Raw genomic sequence first — 26,613 nt, forward strand, 5'->3', positions numbered from 1 at the left:
TAATTTTTAGTAATTGAAGAGGATTCATATGGGATAAAGTTAGATGAGGCTACTACTTTGAATTAAAAATGCCTTGGTTGTGTTTACCCGTGCCAGTGCTGTTTTATACAAAAAATATGTTTAAATCATGGTTTAGTGTAAATAATGAAAGAGACAAGAATTTCACAGTGTCTCTCCATAAGCATCAATGAACTCAGCTACTCTAAAAGACTCTCTCTTCTACTGCAGCAGAACACTTCAACTACAGTACCTAAACACTATAAACTAGTGGGAGATCATACAGTCAGATTCTTACACCTGACAACAGTGGAAATGTTTTGGAAATAGAGAAGGCCTAATAGAAGTATGATTGTGGTATTAAATTACCCTTAAATCATGTTATTAAAGGTATCTTGTGTGTATGTTATACAAAAAGGTGGTGTAAAATTCTCTTTTGTCTCATGAATATCCATTCTCTCCTGTTTACACTGAACTCTGGCACCTTGTCATTTACAAATTAAGCACTAACTCTACAATATGTCTGGACATGTCCCTATGTTTAATGGTTTGAGAGACATTTTTTGCCATCTCTGAAAACCATGTGAGTGCTATTGCATCTGTAACAAGTTTGATTTCTGAAACTGGTTTAAGAGAAAAGATAACATATAACACATAATCATCTAAACTGATTTACAGGAGAGCAGCGCCCTCTGCTGAGTTCTCAGTAGATAGAACACGACACCTGATGTCCTTCCTCACAATGCTGGGACCCAGCCCGGACTGGAATGTAGGACTCTCAGCTGAAGACCTCTGTACAAAGGAGTGTGGCTGGGTTCAGAAAGTAATTCAGGACCTGATTCCTTGGGATGCTGGCACAGATGACGGAGTTACTTATGAGGTAAACAGTGAACAGAAAGGAAGCAACAATATGTTTTGGTAACAATGAGTTGCACTATGTTTTTCAATTTATTAAGTCCCCCCAGCATCTATTTTGGTGCTACTATAACAGGACTGATTATAATTTAATTAAGGGAAAATACACCAAGTCAATATATAATTATTTTTACATCTCATATATGGTAAAATGCTCTTGCATTGGATTATCTTCTGTTTTTCTTTGAAATGAAAAAAATATATTGAGAAGCATGTCTGCAAAATACATCATTATCTTTGGTTTTGATGTTATTACTTGGGTATTCCATAAACTGGCCTGATTTGTTTTAAAGAGTAGCACAGGTTAGATGCATGAAAAAGACTAAAAATCTGTTGGGCATTCATGTTAAACACAAATTTCTCTCAAAGCGTGGATTATTTACAAAAATGCAAGGCACATGGGTACATGTACTGTACATGAGTACGGTATATATATAAAAAATGTAAATTCCCATGCAAAATTGCAAGAAAAATAATACCTTTCTCCCATGGCATGACTTCCTCACGTTTCTGGCAACATTCTCATTATGCTTGTATTTGAGCACACTGTGATACAAGAATAATTCAGAATTGAACAGCTCTAGAATGCCAATAGCCACTTCATGTGGTAACCAAATGCAGCTGCTGTTTTGGTAAGGCTGAGTAATAAGAACACCAAGGGGTACTATTGTATAAGCTTGAAACATGCTGAGCTTCCACACATCCAGACATTCTGCCTTTAGGATGTTTTTTCAGTGTAGATGAATGATTCCACTACACAGCACCGAGAGGCATTAGCACAGCTACTTCCCAGCTGAAATTAATGGGAGAGGGACATTCCAAACACCAAGTCTGTTTAAACAGTTTTGTATCATCATTAATCACATCCTCCAAACTTCCATTTGTCAAAACGTAGAGCTGAGCTGGGCTGATTCCCTGAAGGTCCCTGAATGTGCTCACACCTATTTTTATTTTAAATATATACTACTGTAGATATTTTTGAAAATAAGACATCATCCCCTGTGAATGGTCTTTTTCTGTTGATTCTTTTGAACAGGAATGCTCTACTTTATCTTTACATTTCAAATGGCCAGCCTTCAGAACTTTGTACACTTTGTATTGGCTTAAAATGAAAATGGCTTAAAACAAATACAGTATGCTGTATTTAGTATAATATACTTAAATAAATGTAGATGTTTTTTTTACTACAGAATCTGTTTTTTTTTTTCCACTAAGCAGAGGCCCTAAGATAATATAGATTAACTTTACCTTTCCTACGTACAGTACAGGGTTTTTTAGAAGACAATACTGTACGTATTAGTTTAAATAGCTTCTTATGCGTCATTGCATAAACACAGCTTTTTAAAATATTAGCTTTTTAAACTACATCTGTGAAAGGTTAAGGGTGAACCAATACAAAAACAGGAGATAATGATATAAATCACTCATAAAAACTTATTACACAGTCAATAAATTATGCATATTGAGATCAAATGAAGTAGCTCTTACCAGCTGGCGTCACAGATATAGAACCCAGCGATAAAGGAATTACTCTGATTATGTTTGACTTTTGCTTTCTGTTCTGTACTGATAATTTCAGTCGCCCAACAAACCAACAATTCCTCAAGAGAAAATCCGACCACTGACCAGCCTTGACCACCCGCAGAGTCCATTTTACGATCCAGAGGGAGGCCCTATTACTCCAGTTGCCAGAGTAGTTATTGAGAGAATTGCAAGAAAGGTAAACTTCATCCTGCTTGCCATGCCTTTGAGATACTCTCTCTTTACAGGTGACTCGGCATTATCAAGCTATAGTACTGTACTATGTCTCTGTAATTCTCATGCTCTTTTATTGTTTGAACTCTGTCACTGCATTTATTAGTACAAAGCAGCATTAATGTTGATGATGCCACATTTACTTTATAGTAATAAAGAAATGTTTGCAATGGAGTGGAGAGTTGGGATAGGAGAATTAAATTACATGTTTCACGGGACTTTCCTTAATAATTGGTTAGCCATATATGAATAGAATCTCTTTGAAAATTATTGAAATTGTATCCATTTTATCCATCCATTTAACTTTATCCAGTAGAAGGTCGCTGGAGACGCTGGAGGATCCTAACTCAGCAAGTAACAGGCATAAGGCGAGATACAACTTGGATGGGACACCAGTTCATTGCAAGGCACACTGCGACACAAACACAAAAACTCACATCTTTCTTTTGTGATCCATATGTGGTCTTGACTAGATTATCAAAACCTTTCCATGATAAATCATTTTGCATTTTCTATCCACAGGGAGAACAGTGTAACATTGTACCTGATAATGTAGATGATATTGTGGCAGACCTTGCCCAAGAAGAAAAAGAAGAAGGTGGGGATTTTTATAGCATTTGAAATGTCAGTGCAAGACGGGGAAATAAACTGGGCTTGAGAAACCAGTCTGTAAAAATAAACATATTCTGAAACAGGAAGGAATTTCAGAGGTTTGCTTTAATGAGGTTTAAAGACTAACAAGATTTGTGCAGCAGTGGCATAGGGTTTGGATGTTTAAAGCCCATGTGGGACACTGCCGTTGTATCCTTGAACAATGTACTTGCATCAAATTGCCCCAGTCGGTACCCTGTTGCATAAGTGCTGATCATTGCAAATGAGAATGTGTTCTCAATTGAGTTAACTCATAATATTAAGTAAAAGAAAAAAAGGAATCTCATTTTAAAGCTCTGATTATCTATCATTTTAAAATGGGAGTATTTCTGGTTATACACTCGAGACCTATTATATTACAGCAGTCCATTAAATGTGAATACTTCAGATTTCATGTATTAGGTGTTAAGAATTTTAAAATGTATACATTTTAAATTATATCCGAACTGATAACAATATGTTTCTGGTGCTAGTCTGCAGAAAAAGTCTGGTTGTGATGTTTCTACAATAAATCATATAATCTTACCTCCTTTGTAGATGACACGCCTGAAACCTGCATCTATTCCAACTGGTCCCCCTGGTCCGCCTGCAGTTCCTCTACCTGTGAGAAAGGAAAAAGGATGAGACAGAGGATGCTCAAAGCCCAGCTAGACCTCAGTGTGCCCTGCCCACATACCCAGGATTTTGAGCCTTGCATGGGCCCTGGCTGCAGTGATGAAGGTGAGAAACAACAAAGACCTTTGGGTTATTTTCCAACATGACATTGAATGTGATCTGTTTTCTGCTCGTCCATAATTCCCTTATCTTCAGCTCAAAGATGCTTGGAGGACCAGTGCTTGCTAAGCACTCTCTGATGACTTCAAATCAGACCCTTTTTGACAAAGTTAACCTCATTCATAAACATTTGCAGTATGATGTTGAGACGCCACTCTGATCAACTTGGCAACTGTATAACATCACATTATACTGTATTTCATGTTTGTTTCTTAATATTCGTAAAATGAGTCCAAACTCAGATGTCAACAATAGATAGAAATAGCAGACTTCATAATGACATATTCTCTTATATCTTTTTTTATATGAAAATATGAAGAAAATGTTCATTGTTGTGATACCAGGTCATTAAAGGGAATACAGTGGTAAGAAATAAAGGGTCAGACCTGGTCATGCTTTGGGAAAGAGAATCAATAAACCCTTCTCTCTTTTGTATAGAAGACAATAAAACACTGCTGAGATCAATACATTGTCCTGCTTTGATAAAAGCAGAGATGGTTTTGTGCAAGACTGTGTTCATGGGGAAACCTTCAGAGCAGTAGCCTAGTCACTTAACTAGAATGTTGTGATCCCTACTGTGGACACTGCTACTCTACCCTTGAGAAATGTACCCTACCCATGTGTGTTCCTGTCTACCCAGTTGTATTAATGGATACCAACATTGGCAGACTGCATGTGTTATTTTCTTTTTTTTCAATTTCTTTCCTTTGATCATGAACTCTTTTTGTGTGCTTTGAGTTAAGTGCTTATAAAATGCATTATTAAACTGTAGTCTAATAAGATAATATAGCTAGTAAACTAGAATATTTTACGTGAATTATCCATAAATAGAGTATGTTTGAAAAAACACCATCAAAGACACAAACAAAATTCAAAAGGATTTAGACGCATTTCAAGATTGGTCAAATATTTAAATTTAAATCTAAATATAAATAGTATAATCTTCATACTTGTGTTTCAAATCCCGAGTCTGAAGTAAAATCAAGCATGATTAAAGGCAGCTTCTCCCATTACATTCTGCATCTAGTTTCTGTGTCGGAAGCAGACCTTTTTACTTGTTTTTCCTCAAACTTGACAGTTTGGATTCTCTTTTAACATTCAGTCCAGGGTACATTATTGAAAATCCCAAGAGATACATTTCACTTATTGAGAGACCATCGTTTTTGTCAGAGGTGATATGTGTTTGGATTCGTTCAAGGCTTTTGTTTTCCTCAACCATACATTATTGATTAATAAACCTGCTATTTCAAGCGTTCATTTTTCAGATCTGAATTGCTTTTGTTCTTATTCAATAGTCCGTTAAGAATTCAAACTGATTAATAATGCACTCCCTCCCCTCCACTGGGCCTCTGGGGTCTTCATCAGGGCCACTTTATTTACAGGTTTTATTAATGATTCACTTAGTTCTGCTTTATTAACTAACACTCACTTTTGTTTTCAATCTTTCAGCCCTGAAGTAAAAAAAGATCCTGCTTTAAAGATCCTATCCTAATGATCCCATCTGAAACATTTTTTACCAAAGAATGCAACTGTAATATGTAATATGGCAAAGTTAAAAGCATAGGATACTTCAGTACAAATTGTTTTTTAATGGAAACAGATTCATTTTAGTGGAGTAAATATATAAATATTAATACAGTGAGCTTGAGATTGCATGTCTTTTAAAATAAATCAAATTTATGGTAAAAAGTTTAACAACTTCTATGTGATTTACTGTCGCTTTCTCTAAGAAACAGGTTCAGTATTGTTCACCAAAGTTTTTTTAATCAAAATAGAGGCCTGAGGAGATTTATGATAAATAAATCAGATTTAATTTGAAGCAGAAGATGTATTCTATTGTCAAATGAGGTAATGTCTGCCCGTCGCAATAAAATTGTTTAGGAATGTTTTTGTAATTAATCATACGTGGCAAACCCCAAGAACCCATATTATATCCTGTACAATTGTCGTAAATATTACTACTAATTGATCCCAAGCTATGTGTCATGCCGACAGTAACAATATAGTTACAGTAACTGTTCATAAACTAAACTAGTAGGATTGTTTCCATCTAGATGCATCTACCTGTATGATGTCAGAGTGGATCACATGGTCTCCCTGCAGTGTTTCCTGTGGAATGGGCATGAGGTCTAGGGAGAGATATGTCAAACAGTTCCCCGAAGACGGCTCCATATGTACCTTGCCAACGGAAGAGACTGAAAAATGTGTTGTCAATGAGGACTGCTGTGAGTTTATTTACTTTGATTTTTTTTATTGGACAGGAAGTCTAATTTTCAAGAGGCATCCTCTAGAAAGCTTCAGAGGCTACCTGTAGAATCATCTTTAGAATAATTTGGAAACTATTTGCACAATTGAAATTCTTCCAGTTTGCACAATACTATTCAATCCCCTCCATATTCTTCAGCTGTAAATGCACCTACATTTTTGATATAATAACATTTCTCTCCTATTTTAAATTTAAATTACATGTACAAGCATATGATTTGAACTCCATTACAAAACCTAAATTAGGTGTAATTCTACCTTTTTTAGTTTTTTTTAGGCTCCATACTGAAGTGGACCTGGTGTTACCTCTTAATCAGTTACAAACAGCTGGCAATAAAGATTGAGTGAGACCGATATCTTTGATTAATTGCGAAAAATAACAGAGAAAGTATTGCTGTTCAGAAAGTTCAGAAATGCATTAGTCCTTATATTCCCAAGTATAGACCACCTGTGACTAGTTAAGTGTTTTAACAGGTTTTATTTGGCTTACTTTTAATTAAGCAGTACCCCTTTAAAACAAATGTATAGTCTGCTTTATTGTTAATTCTAGTATTTTATGTTCTGCATAAAGTATTAGTTAACAACAATATACTGTATCTCTCCTATGACTAACCAAAGCATTCCCTGTTTTCCAGTGAATTTTCTTTAATTTACATTTGTTGTCATTTTGTTTTAAGCTATATCAATTAAGGAGACCATGTGCTTTTATCTGTTATCATCAATTTAGTTCTTGATTTATGGGTGAAGGCATGCACCATGCCTGTTACTGGCTGGAGTTGGATTTAAAGCAGTGAGCAGAAATCTGTGAGGTATAAAATTTCTCTTTAGCTGGATTAGAAATAGAGTATACTGTACAACATGTAATATAATATTTTAACAATATTAATTAAATTATGATTTATTTGGTCCTATTAGCATCAAACAGCTGCCTGGTGACAGAGTGGGGAGAATGGGATGAATGTAGCGCCACCTGTGGGTTGGGTATGAAAAAGCGAGAGCGAATGGTCAAGATGCCTCCTTCTGATGGGTCAATGTGCAACTCAGAATTAACAGAGGTGGAGAAATGCATGATGCCTGAATGCCGTGAGTACCCTTTTTGTCATTTTACTACCTTACAGGCTCACAGAGATTCATATTTCTACATTGCTGTGCTGTAATAAAATGAAAACTCAAATTCAATGTCAAATATTAAAAAATAGGCCGTTGGAGACACACATACTAGTATTTGTGTACCATAAAAATAGTTTTTTTTTTATGACATCGTGCAGCTGAACACGTCACTATTTAATCATGACCACATACTGAGGGGCTCTTAAGGGTAAACAAAATTGGATGCAAGTTGACAGATTTAGCTATGCAGCTTCGACGTTTACCCATTGATACCGCACAATGATGTATTACACACAACCAAGGGAAATACTCAGATCTCTGTTGGTTTGCTTCTTAATCCAACCACCGAAAAGGATACTCTGTACAGTACATTTGCAGCATTTTATTCTTCCAGCATATTATTATTGAGAGGCTGATCTCCTTGGCAGGACATACTGTATTGTTTCTGTTCTTTGAAAGTTAAAAGGCAAGGTTTAAAGCACATCGTTTTAACGTGATTTCGTTCATTGAATCGTAAGTAAGGGCCATTGGCCCTATTGTGGCCCTTCTTCAACAGATACAATTCCCTGCATGCTGTCGCCATGGTCAGACTGGAGCGACTGTAGCGTGACATGTGGGAAGGGGATGAGGACCCGGCAGAGGATGCTGAAGTCCCCCGTGGAGCTGGGAGAATGCAATGAAGAGCTGGAACAAGTCGAGAAGTGCATGCTTCCTGAATGTCGTGAGTACTGTAACGGGGACAATGAACCACACACTGTAACTCAGCGATGTACCGGACCGGTATGGGAGAGGAACGTAACTGCTCCAGTTTGTCTCTAGTGATTATCCTGCACATGTATTTTAAACTGCGGAGTTTAGTTAATTCCAGGAAAGATGCATAGCATTAAATACCATGGTTTTTACTGTACATAAATTGACTGCCATTGAACAGCACTGAGAAAAGTGTAATAGGAGGTACAGTATATTACTATATTTTACATGGAAAACATGCAGGTTTATTTTCCTTATAATGCCAGCAGTCCACTCGGGAAAATGATATTACATTCTGTCCCATCACAACACGAAAGAACTCTTAACCATGTCGTTAAATTTAAGTGGCACGAGCAGGAATAAATAAAATTAAAAGGTTTGCATTACATCCCTGAAGTCATTTCTCACGACTTAACGCTCAGGTTCCCAGGAAATGCCAGAAAGAAATAGACTGTATAAAAAAAAACTTTAGGCAGCTGAGGAAGATGGAAGAAGTGTGGCCAGGACATTCAATCACCGTTTTTGGGGCGGTCCTTGCTTTTTGTGCTATCATTAAGCTTAGAGCGCGTGGATTTTAACATGTGAATTTCTGTGCCTTTCAGCAACCGACTGCATGGTGACAGACTGGTCCGAGTGGTCGGAGTGCAACAAGTCTTGCGGCAAGGGTCACATGATCAGGACCAGGATGATCAAGCTGGAGCCGCAGTTCGGGGGGGACCCCTGCCCGGAGACGGTGCAGCGGAAGAAGTGCAAGGTCCGCAAGTGCAACCGGGGTTCCAGCGACGAGAGGAGGCGCCGCAAAGAGGCGCGGGAGAAGCGCAGGAGTAAACAGAGCAGCCGGGACGAGAACACCGAAGAGCTGCACCCAGGTCTGCACGAGTGCGGTCAGGGTCGGCACCCCCAGGCGCCACACTGTTACACACTGCCGGCACAGCGGCAAGCGATGATCCACAGGCGCAAAACACCAATAATCCTCTATTGGACCGTTAGCATGTAATTTGACATCAGGCACGACAATAAAATACCAGAATATGACAGGGGGGTAGAGAAAGGGCAGAACAACTTAAAATATGTGCGGTTATCGCCGCAGAAACGCTCATTTTCTTTCTGTTGTTAAAACTGAACATGGTTTTCTCAAGATTGGACACCTATACAAGCAGATTTTACACATGAATGCGGACACCAGGTGGGAGGAAAAAACTCATGCTTGGACATGAGCTCTTCATCAACTGATTCTTATGATACCTCAAAATCCTGGGTTTGTTGAACATGTTAAAACAAATTCATGTGTACAAGTTGCTCATTTTTTTATCTTGAAAAGGAAAAAGATAGTGTTCTATGAAGTTTTTTTTAAAAAAACAGACAATCATGCTTTGCTCAGATCTGTAGAGAAATATTGCTTATAACCCTTCAAACAATCCAGTGCCATTCACAATAGTAAACTTCACCTTGTTGGTCACCGAAATTATAGCTTTAAGCTGTCCTTGTAAAATGTCACATAGCTTTTTTATAAGTATACCATAGTATTAATAATTAAGCTTTTATAGAGGTACTACAAGAGCTAAAATATAATGCCTATTAAAAATGTTATCTCTCCCCTTGGACTAACTCAAGTGTTCCTCATTAATGCAGTGTCTTAATGAAGACCACAGAAGAGCATAACTGTCTTCTCATCTGTAAAGCAAAAAATATAATCTTAGTCAGACAGAGCCATGCTACTAAGTAAATAAAACCAGTGACAAGATCTTTAATGAGTTTTAAGAAAAATACTGTAGAATAATAAACACCTTACTGGTAGTTAGGGCTTTGATCATTTGCACAATAATTTATGTTCCATTTCCAAGCGTAGCATCAAATATTCTCAAACAGCATCTGGGACACATGAGATTGTGGATCTTGCTTTAATTATTAAACAGGATTAACGCACTCATCATGTCAGATTTGTATAGAGGAGTATCATGATAACCACTATCAGTGGTCTGCAATTATCCATTTACATTTACAAAGCTCATTTTTGTGAACTAGAGAGCTGTATTTTAGTAAATGAAAGGAAAGGGGCATGCCATTGTATTGTTTCCTTAAACCTACTGGGTTGCAGCTTTGTATCATACTAATGAGGAGTCTTTAAAAGTCTCCAGATGCATGTAAATAGTAAATGTAAAACTAAAGATAACACAGTTCCTTGCCATGCACAGCTGCATGTTCCCAAACAATAACATCCTTTTAGCTGGAAGCTGGATGAGTCCACTTCCTAGGACAAGGTCCAAGAATCAGGCCTGAGCACTTCCTGCAACTCAGTCCTTTATGGAATTTGTGGGATTAGCTTGGCAGGAGTCAAACTCAGACTCAAAAAGACAAGCACTATATTCTGGATATCCCATTGTACAGTCAAACCAAACCCTTTTAAGTCTGATAATTTGTGATTGGATAACATGCACAAAACATTCTCATAGCCACAAAAATATCATTTTAGACCTTTGTTTAATTTATTCTCAAGATTGTCTTTTCAGTCTGTTTTTTTATATGTCAAAGTGGTTATTAGTTAAAAAGAAAGAAAGTTGAACTGTTCATTGTGCTTTTGTTATTAACGATTTTTATGGTAGTTTGAAAATAAAGAGAAGTATAACTCTTGGAAAAACTTGTCAGATGCCTAATTGAGGCCTGACTATATCTTAGGATGCTATGGAGCCAAATGCAAAAAGACAAATTCCTAATACAAGTAATTGTATATGGCCAATAAAGTGATCATACTGTATCTTATATTTACCCAGAATGTATAGTTTTACAGTTCATTTTCATGTTATTGTGAGGGGTGTAGGGTGTTGGCAGTTCTGGAATTCGTAAGCAAAATAATTTGAAATAAAAAGGGTTTACTCAGAAGGGTTACATATTTTCAATGATTTACAAAGACCAGACTGAAACAGCTTATCTGAGCTTTTCAACAAAGGTCTGAATCAAAGCCTCCTCAACTCTTTCTTACAGAGGTACTGTATGTGGGTTGTCTTTCTTCCAGTATCAGCATCATGTATACTCGGTTAACAACAAACCAGACTGTACTACAGTATCTGTCTGGAAGCGGATGATTTGTAGATCCTCTTGGGGCCCAGAACTCCTCTTTGTGGACTTCTAGTCTCTTTGAATATATTAAATTAATATATTAAAAATATCAATAATATGTTTGTGTTAATAACTGAATAATGCTATTCCTTGGTAAATACTACTGTATTATTGGATGGTATAACGAGCATTCAAAGATAATGTAAAACTAACAAATTCACAGATCTTTCAGGAAAATGACAAAACTACGATCTCACTGATATTCCATTGAACACACATAACATAGATCAATACATTATGCAGATTAACCTTTGTCATCAACAGAGTTGATCAATAATGGGTTTGCAGCACCGATCACAGGCTAGTAGTGTGTGTGGCCAGTGCCTGGAAACAAAACAAGCTGTATGTCTGCAATGAGAGCTTTACATCATGTTGCAGCTTGTGGAATTCTGTCCCATTCCTCTTGTAGAGCCTGGATAAGCATGTGTCTGTTCACTGGTCTCTAAACCCTAATTACTACACATCATCCTATCTCAGCTCAAGTCTGACACATAGGGCTTCCACAGTGTAACGGTCACATTCCCATACTGTTGTTCTCATGAGCAGCATGAGGAGTGGTGCTGTCCTGCTGGAATTTTAACATTATCAGGATGAGCAGGAAGTTATGCAGTCAGATTACCATGCACCCATAAAAGAGGAGCTCTGTAAGTAACTGGAGAATCCTACCCAGACCATCACATTTGGACCTTCCTTTCAACCGCTCTGTGGTACACATACTGTATACAGTACTAGTGTGCCACACTTGCTGACACACTCAATCAGGGTGGTGTACAAAAAACGTGCCTGAAGAGGACTTGGCTCCAATGCTGGCAAATCATCCTGAAGTTATTTAGTGGCCTTCAACAAACCTGTAGCATAAAAGGCACTGTCCTCTTGATAAGCGATGCTAAGTGGTTCCTTTCTCTTTGTTTCTCAAACTTCACAAGACAGGACATTCAGTAGGCTACAGTACATCACCTTATTACTGCATGTGTCCAACCCAGTCGGTCACTCATGAGGTGCAATATACAATTGTCAGTCAATTACTCAAAGTGACACAAAAAATATTTCATTATCACCCAAATCCACATAATTTATTTTGCTAAATCTACTGTATACAATATACACATTCATAGAGTGATGTTTCTTGTGATCTTTGATGTGTTTTTTCGTCTTCGTCTTTGCCTTAAAGGGTGTAAAATGAGGCCTTGGTCAGCGTGGACGGACTGCACCAAGATGTGCGGAGGTGGCATTCAAGAGCGCTTCATGACAGTGAAGAAAAAGTTCAAGAATTCTCAGTTTACAAGCTGCAAAGACAAGAAGGAGCTCCGAGCATGCAATGTGCATCCTTGCTAAAAATGTGGATGTGTCTCAATTTTGCTGAAAAGATGCACTCTTTAAGAGCCGTTGAGGAGAAAAATCAGTCTTGTTTTAATCCAGGTTAATCTGTGGGAGCAAAATGCTGTTTCTGAGTTTCAGTTTTGTATTCTGAAGTAAATGGTCACTCTTCTCGGATTAATAGCTATTAACGAATGAGTTATTAGACAGTTGCGAATCAGTTATATACTGTACAGTTTATAGCTGACGTTCTGGGAATGTAGCCATTATATTATCGGAACAACACGTTAATTGCATTTTATAAACATTTTTTAAGACTTATTTAGATTTAAGCCACACTGTTACACTATCACTGACAGCCACAGTTTCACATAGCTTTAGATAGTGAACCATAGTCATGTTCATTTGCAATCCATACAATGAGTTAAGCTAATGTGAGTCTACAGTATGAATAACTCAAAGAGAAAGACATGAATTTAACAGATTTCTAAATGTTATTTGCTGTGGCAACCTTTTTCATTCACTAGGATTCGGCACTCTTACTTGTCAAACGCATCAAACATGATCTGTAGCTTTATCATGTTATCTCTAGCCTAGTATTCTTTAATTCAAGATCAAGAGTCATGTGCCAGTCCAAATCCTGCAGCCTTGTTGAGTGTTATTAGGATGGGTCACCTAAAAACAATATCAAACTGATTATCAATGAACCCATCTGATTAAAACAGATTGATTTTCCACCTTGAGTTTGAATAGCTCTGTTGCATTTAGAATTTCTTGCAAGATTACTGTAAACTTGTTGTGGTATACTATTCATAAAATACCAATCAGTTATAAAGAAATAGAACTGTTATATCCTGTGGTAACTTCTTAAATAGCATATTATATTCCTGAAATAAAAGCACAGGTAACCATTCCAGCATTTTATAAGCCTCAAGATGCTGTTTTTAGAAAAATCTGTTGTGAGTTTTTATTCAAATGTATGACATGTAGAAGCTCCACAATTTAAACTTGATAAGGTGAGAATTATTAGCATTTTTTATTTGATTTGTGCATCATTAGACGTTTTGTTACTTTTGCTGTGGAATTTTGATAAGAATGTCACAAGGAATTCTTACCAAAGTCTTGTGTAGATGTTTTGTAGCTGTCTCTCTAACATATTACTATTTTGGAATAAATCACCTTTACAATAAAAGTAAATGTGACAAAATTGTGTGGGTGACTTTTTTTAATCATCTTTCACCTCCTGTTTAACCTCATCATCACCTTGTTTTTAATCATCAGGATCTGTACTTCAACATATTCTTTCAGATTAGGGATTCAAAACTCTGGCCAGATGTTTGGCATCACTTTTCTATTGTTGTGGGTCTAGGTCCAATTCCAGTCCTGGAGTGCCAGCTATCAGTGACTATGAAATAAATTAGCTTGTCATTGGCTTAATTGGGCCAGTTTACCATGTTCTAAATCAATTATTCCTTGACATGACTATTTTGTTATTCATTTTTCCCCTGTTTCTTCTGTTGTATATAAATAAGTTTATTTTGTTCACTTCATGTATTACTCTATACTTTATGTAGTGATTAATAATGATTTAGAAAATTCTATAGGAAATACATAATTTGTTAAGCTAATAATATTTAAATCTAAATTATTCTTAAATAATTAGCTCTTTAGTTAGGTGCTACTGCTTTCAGCACATCTACATAATATGTACACACAAAGGCCCTTCCGCAGAGAAAAGCACCCAGCTGTGGGTAATGCATACAGTACCTTTTAACCACTGCTGTATTTCATTTAGTAGGCCACTAGATGGAGGTCATAAAATAAATGCACAATATAGACCACTAGATGGGGATATCTACACAGAATTTACATTTTAATCCTCCACTGAGTCAGATAACACCATCGAGGCTGCAACTGACTGATAACCATCTGTCAGATAAATCTTTCTACATTACATCTTTTTCCCCAACTCACATCAAAGGCTTTGCTAAAACTACATTTGAGAGATATATTCTGGCCAAAAGAAGGAAATTCAATTGCCAGTGTGCATCGATTCAGGCTCTAGAAAGCACAAGTAGTGGTTTATGTCAAAAACAACATTTGTTGTGACAGCTTAATCATATATGAAAGCCCCTAAAGATATTTTAAGAAAATTATTGATTAACTCAATGAAGTTTGCTTTTGAATCTCATGAACTCTATGCTATTTCCCAGACACATGATAAAATCAAAACTTTTAATTCTTAACCACATTGTGTTTGCCTAGTTCTGACTGTCCTGATTGAATGCATACTACAGATGTAGCCATTCAAAATGCAAGGTAAAACCCAGTACAGTGGGAATTGATCTACGGGCTACTGCAATATGTGAATCCTTGGCCAAAATAGCCAACAGGTGGCACTTGTGGTGCATTAGTTGTTAGTGAAACAATTGCTTCATTTAATCTCTCTACTTAGACTTTTCAGTCTTTATTAGGAGAACATTCAATATGGGATTCTTCAAACAGATGGGCAGTGAACAGAGTCACAGAAAAGCAGTTATTCTCAAAGTTTGATGAAAGACTGGCAGCTCCACTAATTGCAGTATTTAAAAAGTTTAACTTGGTATTAACATAGACATTCATTCACTATGTGATCTGTTGCATAAAAAGTTTCACAAGCTGCTAAAATTGCTGGCATTTTAATTTACTAAAACATGAATCATAATCTATGGTTTGTATTAGTTCACATGAAGAAACTTATGATTCAAAGCTTGTTTTCTCTAGCGTACTGGTGGGGTTTTAATATTGTCAGATAATAATTAAACACACCCATAAATTAGATTAGCTTATTACTTGGAGGCCAACATTGTTTCAATGGGAAATGAAAACATTTCCCACCAAACAACCTTTCATTCTGAATCTTATTAAGCGGCCAGTGTTATTCTGATGTTGTGAAAACTGTCATTCGCCTTTTTAAAATTTTTTTTTTTCTCAAAAAAAGCAAGGAGCATAGCTTGAAAGTTACACATTACAGCCTAAAATACCACTACAACCAAATTGTACTGTAATACTTTCAGAAATATCTTGAGGGAGACAAATGACTAAAGTATTCATTTGTGTATGTATTCTTAAAGATATACAGTATATAGCCATGCAGTTTATTAGGTGTTGCAAATATCAATTTTGTGCAATAATTCAGGAATGGACACTTTCTAATTGTTTATATAAGAAAAACAATTATCTCTGTCAGATCATAGGGAAGATGGTCATTTGTCTCTCACTGTAGTCCACAGTGGCCAAGTTAATGTTTTGAAACATTTTGTTCCAGTAATGTCAATTTGCTGTAAACTACATCAAGAAAAGTGAGGTCGTTAGGGATTAAGTTTACTGGAATGCAGAATCCAGAAAGTGGCTTTAGGGGATCATAACTTCAGTACTGAGCATAGCATACAAATAATTTCAAAATGAGGCACAGGACCTACAGCTAGGATCTCATCATTACAGGAAGTCATTATTTTACCCTTGGAAAGGTGCTGAATTGTACACATAATGGTGGAAACTGAAAATATCAGCATTATGTATGGTATATATTCTTTGATAGCATACATATAGCTATTCAGAAGAGAAGATCCTGCACATAATATATTGTAGATATGCAAGTTCATCTAATCATAAAATTTAAATATTCTATGATCAGGCCCATTTAAGTACTGAATATTGGAATCCAATTTATATTGAATTAAGTAATGTTGTGTTGTAAAATAGCTGTACTTGAGACATAATGGAATCTTAAAACAAAATTGTTTTAAATTACCCATGTGTCTAAATTGTTAAACTCTGAAACATGTCTGAATGCTTACAACAGGTTTAGGAAGAACCTTTAGAACAGGTTTGTTGTTAAATGTCTTTTAGGGAATCTAAAGCATAAGGAGACAGTCATGAAGAGAGAATAAATGAAGCTGGGTATTTAGTATTCAGATGCAGTCCCGTTATATTAAAGGACTAACAGTAGGCCTCACCCTTTTCCATTACTCCTCTTCGATATTCCCTGAGTTCTTAGCCTGTACCACCAGGCCTGTCTGTGACTGTGGTGATAGCAATAATTATACAATTTCCTGACCGAGGTAATTAACTGTGTGATTTGATGTTCTCCCTCCTTCAGCGTTGTTGTGACAGAGCCCCAGTGTCCCTGGAGCAGGACCAATCAAATTTACTCCAGTGTGAGAGAGATGTAATTGCATTACATTTTAGAATAATTACAGAATAAAATTCAATTATTTTCAAATAAGATTTGCAGAACTTTACATAATCAGTTGCAGAATAAATAAAACATAACAGAGAGACAGCTGATTGTGAACCCCTCAAGTCATAAATAACAAATGACATTCCACATTGGCTTCAATATTCTGACTTCATGTTACTGTACAACTTTGATCTGGGAACTTACATTTTAGAACTGAGGCAGAAAGGATATTTTTCCTCTTGAGAAAGAAAATATATTGGGGTGAAACAAGGCATTTCCTTTTCTGGAACAGTATGGCAAAAGCTACAGTTTTCCCACCACATAGCAATGTAATCTGACACAAATCTCCAGCCAGTGAACAAACATTCTCTAAAGTTTGAGCTTACATTCTCTCTGACCATAAGTGTAAAAAGGCTGCAAATAATTTTCTCCCCAGAAGACTTTTCACTCCAAATACTGTTTGCGAAGCCGAAAGAGTTTGAAGTTATACGTAATACATAAAGTCATTGCTTTAAATTAATGATTGTACACAGAAAATGTAGTAACTAAAATAGGTAAACCGCAGCCCTCAAAAAAGTTGACAAAACTAGCAAAGATGTTATATAGTTCCAGATGAACAAGTAATAGGTTTATTCCATGCTGAAAAGAGAAGAAAGAAAACACAATGTTTTGGCTGTGGAGCCTTCTTCGGGTATGAAGAAGCTCTTCAGGTGAAGAAGCCACACCTGAAGAAGGCTCCACAGCCAAAATCCACACTCTTTCCACACAACATTTTGAAAGACTAAATAAAGCAAACCATTTCAGTAACATACTGACATAAAAAATGTTTTAAAAGTGAAAATTCAGCACATAATAAATATGGAAAAAGGGGACAGATACTCAGATACTGGGAATATTCATTATTAATTCTTGCATTGATGTTATGGGGTTCTGTCAGGTTTTTTGAAAATATGTTGATTGCAAAACATACTGTATTGCAGTTCGGAAAATTTTGATTCACATTTTTGGCGTATGTAAAAGCTCTAAGACAAGTGGATGCAATCTTTTTAAACGTGATGGGTTTGGATGTGGTTTTAGCGTTTGCAGAAAAACTTAGTCTGTTTTAAGACTTCATGCACAGCGGCATCCATGGAAACAAAGATTTGAAGACCTTCAGGAAAGATTTGTTGCAAAACAGAAAAGCTTTAATATAGATCATTATTGTAAAAATACTTTGTCGTGAGCACTGCAATCCTGCTTTATATACAGTATACAGTACTATACATCTTACCAAGAACACTGTTTAATGGTGCTTTTTCAGAGCAAGCAAGAACTAGCTGCTAGTTAGTCTGTGATGTTCACAACTCCTCAATTATGTTTTATGCATACCATGAAATTTACAAATTGATTTTGTGTTGCCCTTTTAAGAAGCCAGTACTCAATCCTTGTTCACTTCTCACAGTGCAAACCTCACCTAATGAAATTCAGATGCTTGACATGGCTGTTTTCACCCCCTGAGGGCTCTTCTTCACTCCTGCTTGGTTTTCTGCCTTCCAAAATCTTCAAGATGACCATTATATTTTAATATCAGAGGTACAGCAGTAAACTTACTTAAAAAGGTTTTAGAAAATATACTATATAGTAAACCTAGTTCTTCTAAATATGACTCCTTTACATGTAGAGCATAATCATGCAATTACATTAAACGCTAGCAAAGAAATCTTCAATTGCTCCCAGCAATATGGAGTAAAGAATGCAACATTAATAAATATTTAAGTTAATCCTTAATTATTAGATTTTATATTAACTTTGTGAGATTGTACTGCTTTTAGACTCTACTATTAATCATATAGTTAAAAATACAACATTCGTAGTGGGATAATTTGTTAAAGAAATTATTTTATCCTTTCTATAAAATGATGCTGTAGGGCTACTGCTAATTTGTTTTATGTATTTCATCATAACCTTAATGATTAGGCCAAACGTGTCATTCCTTCACATTCTGTCAGTGGAAAAAAATCATTTATGTCCAATACTGAATTCCCAACATCAAACAATCCTCATAATAATGAATATTTGGATTGCCTCATTAAATAAACATTTCCAAGATAATTTCCATTCTTTTAAACTGAAGATAATGGATATTTGATAGAAGTACAAATTCCTTGCAAATTCTTTTTCAGACAAACTAACTGCCATGCCAACTTTGATTTATGTAGAAGAAAAGAAACTTCTAGTTTCAGGTAAATATTATAAAAATTATAATACAGTATCCTCATGGAATATTTTTGTCAACCTCTTGAAAACATGAGGAAAATGCTCCTACTGTAGACAGAAGAGTATATGATGTGTTAAACTGAAAAAGTATTACACAGAATACAAATCATAAAGCATGCCACATACTATATTAAGTGAGTCTTATTTTCCTAAATTTAAAGGCTTAACAACAAAACAGTACTGGACTCTCTAATGTGTTCCTAAAAAGCAATGTTTACTACTGTAAGTCTCATTATTATTGCTGGTACTTGTATTGTGGAACCATTAGAAAGGGATGCAAACTGATTTACCCTGTACTTTTAGCAGAGATATTATTATATCATATGCAAATAGGATTATGAAAAAGACATTCATATCATAAAGACATATCTGATATGGGTTACACAGCGTATTAGGTCAGTTACTCCTGTGAAACATAGCGGGTGGGTCTGCGATTAGCTTGAACACAAGGATGCAAATGTCTAGACATAGAGTGGAAAAGATTATACAGTATACAACAACCACAGATCTATTATTCTACAAAGGCTATGAAAACAGCTTTCAGCTCATTGATGTGAACTGGTGATGGTTGATGCTGACTTCTACTCAACTTGTATTACATGGGCTAACATGGGTTAAAGTACCCATGCCAGTGCACACTGAAATTGCATGTTGATACTACAAAATTTACAATAGGTGAAAGAGTATAGGATTATGTTGGTGGTGATGATGCTGCAGTCAGAGCATGGGTCTGATAAAGTTACCAAAAAGATGTGCAATTGCCATTAACATCTGTAGGTGTACTCCTGAGGTTATCATTAATAGCACATCACATAATCCTGCTACTACATCTAAAATAATGTATTTCTTTTGCTCAAACATGAGGGTACATGTTGTGGTTTCTCCTATATAAATGTTCTCTGTCTCAAATGGAAACTGCTGTTGTGCAGCCCAGAGAGGCTGGATAATGATGTTAGCATTGTCTGCAAGCCTGTTGGCTATAATTGGTTTTACCTGCCTTCTGTTAGGCCCAATTATCAGGCACAGTGGTTGCTGTGCTGACGAGTACTGTCAGGTAGTCCCTCAGAATATGCTGATCATACATGTTGACTAGATCTAAGCAGATTCAGTAGGTAACACCTCTGAAGCCTAATAATGAGCAACAACCATGAATGTCAATTTCACTGTGTGATTATCTTGGTGTTAAGCCTCTTTTAGATACTGTTTAAAACATTTTTAGTTTTTATAGTGAAAATTACAATTGATTTGTAAAATTCAAAAATATCACAGATGTTTTCTAAAATTGTATTTCTGATGATTAAATTTACTTTTGAATTAATTGATCAAAAAAGAAAAAAAAAAACAGTGGAGTTCCCCTAGTACAGATTATGTGCTAACATTACTACACCATGGTAATGTGGATAATACTTAATGACCCTTAATTTCTGTTTGTCCTTACTAATTAGTCTTATTGGGAGTGGAATACTGGAAAGAAATTATTGGAGCAGTTATATGTTAATGAGAACAATAAAGCTGAATTTAAAAAAAAACCAACACATTATGCATAAGAACTTGATGTCTTATTATCTCATTACTGTTGCTCCTAAGATTACCTGACTTTATATGCAGCAAAGGACGGATAAATTGTTGTTTCTTAATTAAGAAGGAAAGTAATAAACAGGTGATCATTTAGGCTGTCTAATTAAAAAATATATTTTAAACTTTAATTTTATATCTTTAAACTTGTGGAGAATGTTCTATAAAGTAAGAACAACCTACGTACATACCATATAAAGAAGAGAAATAGTCATTTTCTCTCACATACTGTATGCTTCACAAGACGTAGGTTTCTTTTTATGAGCTTGACCGGTTCATAAAAGATGTTAAATATCATAAACATGAGATGCATGCACCATTTTTTATATACTTATATACTTTATGTACATTTTCTTATAAACCAAGTCCTTGTATACTTTTTCCCCCATCAGTAAGTTTAATTTTGGATTATCTTTAAATACTGTATCATATCAGTCCTATTCATACAGTAGCACTGTACCTCACTAATGTGTACACCAAATCAGATACAAAACCCCTGAAATGTAACATAAACTGGAAATCTATCTGAAATAGAATGCCAAATACTCCTCACCTCCCATTGCTTTCCAGTGTTTGTTGTTTACTATGAAATCAGTACTGTACAACATGGTATGAAACAGAGGGTACTGTATGTGATATTATGTATGTGATCCTTTGTCAATAACATCTGGTCCTTTGTCAATCAATTGTCAATAAGCAGCTACTGTAGTTATCACCAAAGTAATCCTGTAATTGATGCGTCCTTGATATTGATTACTGTCATTGCACCATTTCTTTTATTGATAGCAGAGATTCAGCTTGTATTAAAACCAAAATTGTATTTCTTTCCTTTTATTTTCTTCAGGCTTCTGAACAACCTTCATTCAAACTAATATTGTGCTGTTTTATTAAGTTGTCTTAAAGGTATAGTGTATAATACAATCTGCATGATGTGTATTTTAAGATTTATTACATACTAGCAGAAATTATATTATATTATATGTATTATGAAGAAGAAGAATATCTAAAATAATGTAATAAAAATTAATACTTTAATAAAATGTCAAAATAAAAGTGTGAATAGCACAGTTTTAATTTTGGGAACAAACTGTTGAGAAGTTTTTTACTTTTAACCATGGCAACCAGAATATGTGGGTCTGGAACAAAAGACTACACGTCCCAAGAGGCACTGGAGCTTTTAAGATGGCCAAATGACTCATGCTGGAGAGTTAAGGAAGCAGACCTTAGAGAAATTAACTAAATGCCTGTGTCAATAAGGCAGCGGTCAGTTAAAGATTTGTGATTCTCACCTAGTAGTTGGAACAAACAAAATTAAAAAAAAAAGAAAAAATGGGGAAAAATAGCTAGAAAGCAAAATCAACTACAGTATGTGCAAAAACAAAAGAACACTTGTAGAGTATATTCATTCAATTTGTTGTTTTATGGCCGTTTTTTCTTATGTAAATTAGTACACAGTACTTTCATGAAACATCTCTTGAAAACAAACACAGGAGCACCAGTGCTTGAAGAATTCTTTGCATTAGAAATGTCAACCTGCACTTGTAAGATCACACTGCTCGTTACAGAAGCACTTAGCAAATGCTGACACATTTCTTGTCATGGCTCCTGCTGTAATTCTAGCAAGGGGCATTTGACTGAATAATATGGTGGAAATAGGTCATTAACAACAATGTAAATACAATAGATGACAGAGTGTCAATTCTGTCTACAGTACATCTAGTTTTTCTCCATTCATGAAGAAAATGTATTATTATTATTATTTATCATTGCATACTTTCTTATATATAAAATAATATTATATAATATTATACTATTATACATTTATATAATATTTATTGTATATTATATAGAAGAACTATATGAAAAGGTATTTCACATAATATTTATATTCTCAACATAACTACTAACATGGTGCATTAGATACAGTAAACCAGATTATTCTATTTCAGTGTTTAAGACAGACCACAGAAGATAGCATAAGTCACATAATCACACTAACTATAAATCTGGAGATTTAATCTCAACCAACCAGTTTTGTATTTCGTAATGCATTACATTTTGTATTAAACAGATAAAAGTAAAATTGCAGCACCTTGATGCAGCAGGATTTTGTTTTTCTGCCTTTGCCAAAGAAGTCTTAAATGTAATTTTAATTACTACCTCACAACTTAAACAAAGGTTCTGCTTGAATTAAATTACTTTCTTTGTTTTCTTTTTTTTAAAGGCCTGTAAAGGCAACTGTGCCCCAATTTCAAGCCAATACATTTTGTTGATTATAGAAATATACATACTGTATCATAGATAGAAATTGAATTCCACTGTTGTATTAAAGAAACAACCGTAATTTTATTGCATGTTACCAGAATGCATAAACAGCTGATCTGATTGTCTGCAATTCAAAAGCTCAGCCCAAAAGACAATATTACAAAATCTTAATTCTCAACAGAAAATGGATAAGGAATCAAATCATGCCATCAGTTAGGCATGACAAACTGTTTATTCAGTTGTCTTTGCTCAATTTGAAATGACAAAGTGCACAGAAAAATGACTTAATTACCAAGTGAGCTGGCAGTGAAATTAAAGTACTCATCACTGAAACTCTTACCCTTTTGATTCTGGTCTAAACCATCTACTGCAGCTACCGTACAAAGGAAGCCAATCCAGAATCACTGATCTGTAAGGTAACTAGGCAACATTATACCAAACCCAAAGCAAAAATATCATATTAATGTATTGGAGAAAACATATTTCCAATTATTTATGATTCATTGTTTGCCTTTTAATTAGCTTGCCTCTAGAATGTGCTCTCAGGATATAAAGTGGCAATTAGGCAGCGATGATTTTTACTTTGAACTTTGATTTGCTTATCGGTAAAAGCCTTTTTAGGCTACAGAATGCTTGATCATTTTTTTATTTTAAAATGAATGAAAAATTAAATCTGTCGCATTATTTCTCTGAATTGTGAATGACTAATATGAAAAGCACAGCAGGACGAGTCTCCATATTTTGCCACAGCAAGAAAAAATTAACACTGAGGCTAATATTAAGAAATTTGTCTGCAGAAGGATTCAAATGCACGTCACAGTGCTGCTCTCAGACTAATTATTGAATTGTATTTGAACACAATTTGAATTTCTTCACACCTGACACCAGACAAAGGCTTCACAGCTGAAATGTTGTGTTTTCTCTCTTCTCTTTTCAGCATGGAATAAACCTATTACTTGTTCTTTTGCAGACTACATGTGCTGACGCAGCTACCCACCAGAATAATTTGATTTTGATTTTGGAGTTTCCAGGTGAGAAGATACTAATTATCTTCATATGTAATATTCCACTAACATGATATTTTTAAGTTTTTGTGTAACATCAAGTTATGTAATAAACATTAAACCAGAACTTTTTAAATGTATTAAAACTACTCTTTAGCATTAACTCTTATCTTCCATATCCTTTAATTAATATGATTTTATACTCTTGCTGTCTCTTTTCCTCTTTCATTTTATTCCATTCCATCTTCACAACATTACGTTTTGCTTTTACAGTTTTTAATGAATATTTAGACAAACGGATGATAGTCATATCTATCATCTAGAAAATGGAAATGCCACATTAATTTCCTTACAAGATAAAGGAAACATAAAAACAGATAATTAGACTTGAGGTTAGAAAAAGAGCAGCATGCAATCTTAGGGGGGTAAATAAATAGATACACCAGACATTCCTAAAAAAAGAAGTTTCACTCTTGTTGTGGATTTGCCTCAGGGAACTCCAGGTTTTGGAGTCTGAGATGTACTCTATGTACCAGAAAATATCCCTCACAGGTTGCAAGCTAACATACTTTATACTGTATTCCTCAGAGCAGGGAATGGAGAGGCTATGCAGAAGCACAGACAGATGGACTGGCAAACCTGTGACGAGGGTTAGGAGATCTTTATTCTGACTTGATTTCTCAAAGGAGTTGTCAGTTATTTCGATTAAGTAAAACATTTTCTGGCTTGCATTTTTGTTTTATTTTTGCCCCGAAAGTTTGTTGGTCAGCACTATTCGATTTCAAACTCTATGGATTCTATACATATTTTTTATTGAATCAAAATTTCATTGCACAATAAAACCACATATCGTAAAAACTGAATGTTTTTCTCTTAGAATAAGCTTCCTGTCCCGCTAATAACTGGGCATAACTATTTGACCTGATAGGTATGCCCAGTTACTGTGTGTAAGTATGTTTTCACAGTTTGTGAACAGTGTTTATTTTCCTTACCTTTTTTTTTGCAAGTCTTTGTGAGGGATTAAATGAGCAACGTTTTTTGTAGGAGACAGTCAACAAATTTTGGTTTTAACAAATGTAGCTCTACCTAACCTAAAAGTATTCAAACAAGCAACAGCAGTAGTGGGTATAAACAGAGTGTTTAATATGATAGATTTGGATATATTATTATTTGTGCCCATTATAAGGATTATTAAACTGAAGGCTATTAGCATCAAAGGTAATGTATGCTTGTTGCTTGAGAAGTAGTTTAATATATAGAAAACAGTACTGGTAAGGGGTCAAAATTGGATGAATTCCACTGGAATCTGTTTTAGGACGAATGTGGTATGGACAGCATACTAGTCAGTATGTATTATGTTACTTAAAAATAAAACTATAAATACTGTAATATATAATAATATAATTGCATTTAATTTTCTGGACTGTGTTGGGAAGCAAAAAGGCAATCAGAATTCTAGGATACAGTATATACTGTAGTTAAAGTGTAGAATTTAAATCATCCCAACATTTTCAATGGACTAGAACAACCTTATTTAATATATTGTGTACAAACAAGGTCACCAGGTTAAGAAAAATATATTACTGTTCTGGAATCCATCCAAAGATGATAACCTTATGCCTCTCAGTGCTAAGTAAACATGATACACCGGAAGGCTAAAAGAAATTAATCTTTTAGTCTTCAACAGAGACGATTATCTCATGATAGGAGGCATGATTCAAGTATTCAAAACCCTCAAAGCTATTGGCAAAGCTTATCCAGTGGACATTTTTAGAATCAACAGTGTAAAATGAACCAGAGGGCACAAGGGGAAACCACAGAAAAGTTCTAAAGTAAAACTGAGAACAGATTGTACAAATCAGGTAGTGGGTATCTGAAACAGACTAACCAGCTACTGCACTATATTGTCTTTGGAGCTAATACCCTGGATTATTTCAAGAATGGTTGGATGAGATCCTTAGATTCTTAGTCACAATCACATGATTAAGGTTGATCAAATAGTTTCCTCTCATTTGTAACTGTTCTCATATTATGCAAAATTAATTTAGCTCTTCGTAAGAAGAGATTAGGTGCTCGTGGTATTGAGAAAAAAAAAGCTGACGTTCATTCTTTAAATAATTTCAAGGTAAAAAGCAACTGTATTGCATCCAAGCTAAAGAGTAGCTTAGTCAACTCATGGTGAAGTAAAGTCAACACTGAAATGTCAGGTGTATATAGAAAGGAGGAGAATGACTTCAAAAGCAGCAAAGTCCCATGAGAAGTTGAAAGTCTGACAGTTCAGCTATTTGCAGAGGGTCTAGCATTGTGTTTCTATAGCAACGGTCTATTATTCCTGATAGCACTGTGCTGCCATCTGGATTTTGAAGATTTTCTGTTTTTTTCAGAAGAAAATTCATTTTACCCCAATATTTAAAAAGCACCAAATCCTTTACAAATGAAATTGCATCCAAGTAACTTTTTATCCCTAATAGTATTTGGCGTTTCTTTTCTTTTCTCTAAAGGTTTCGTTGTTTTACTCTGGACACTAAGCAAAAAACAAACATTTAAAAAAATGCTTACAGTAGTACTAGTGTCCTAAGATATACAGTAAGTACTCTGTTATGTATTTATACTGTATATATATTAACCCATGTACAGTAT

At 35.2% G+C, this 26,613-nt stretch overlaps 1 protein-coding gene across 1 annotated transcript in view; it reads left to right on the plus strand.

The window, feature by feature from the left end:
• The window catches only part of spon1b (spondin 1b), a 97,058-nt gene extending 83,200 nt beyond the window's left edge, over window positions 1-13,858 (plus strand). The window contains exons 8-16 of the mRNA XM_015338335.2: window positions 676-877; window positions 2,492-2,632; window positions 3,190-3,265; window positions 3,856-4,038; window positions 6,147-6,317; window positions 7,273-7,440; window positions 8,024-8,188; window positions 8,820-9,086; window positions 12,506-13,858. Coding sequence (XP_015193821.2) covers window positions 676-877; window positions 2,492-2,632; window positions 3,190-3,265; window positions 3,856-4,038; window positions 6,147-6,317; window positions 7,273-7,440; window positions 8,024-8,188; window positions 8,820-9,086; window positions 12,506-12,669 — 1,537 coding nt within the window. The 3' untranslated portion in view covers window positions 12,670-13,858. The remainder of the gene's footprint in view (window positions 1-675; window positions 878-2,491; window positions 2,633-3,189; window positions 3,266-3,855; window positions 4,039-6,146; window positions 6,318-7,272; window positions 7,441-8,023; window positions 8,189-8,819; window positions 9,087-12,505) is intronic.
• Window positions 13,859-26,613: the final 12,755 nt, after the last annotated feature.

This window comes from Lepisosteus oculatus, chromosome 21 (genome assembly GCF_040954835.1).
Source record: "Lepisosteus oculatus isolate fLepOcu1 chromosome 21, fLepOcu1.hap2, whole genome shotgun sequence".
NCBI lineage: Eukaryota > Metazoa > Chordata > Actinopteri > Semionotiformes > Lepisosteidae > Lepisosteus > Lepisosteus oculatus.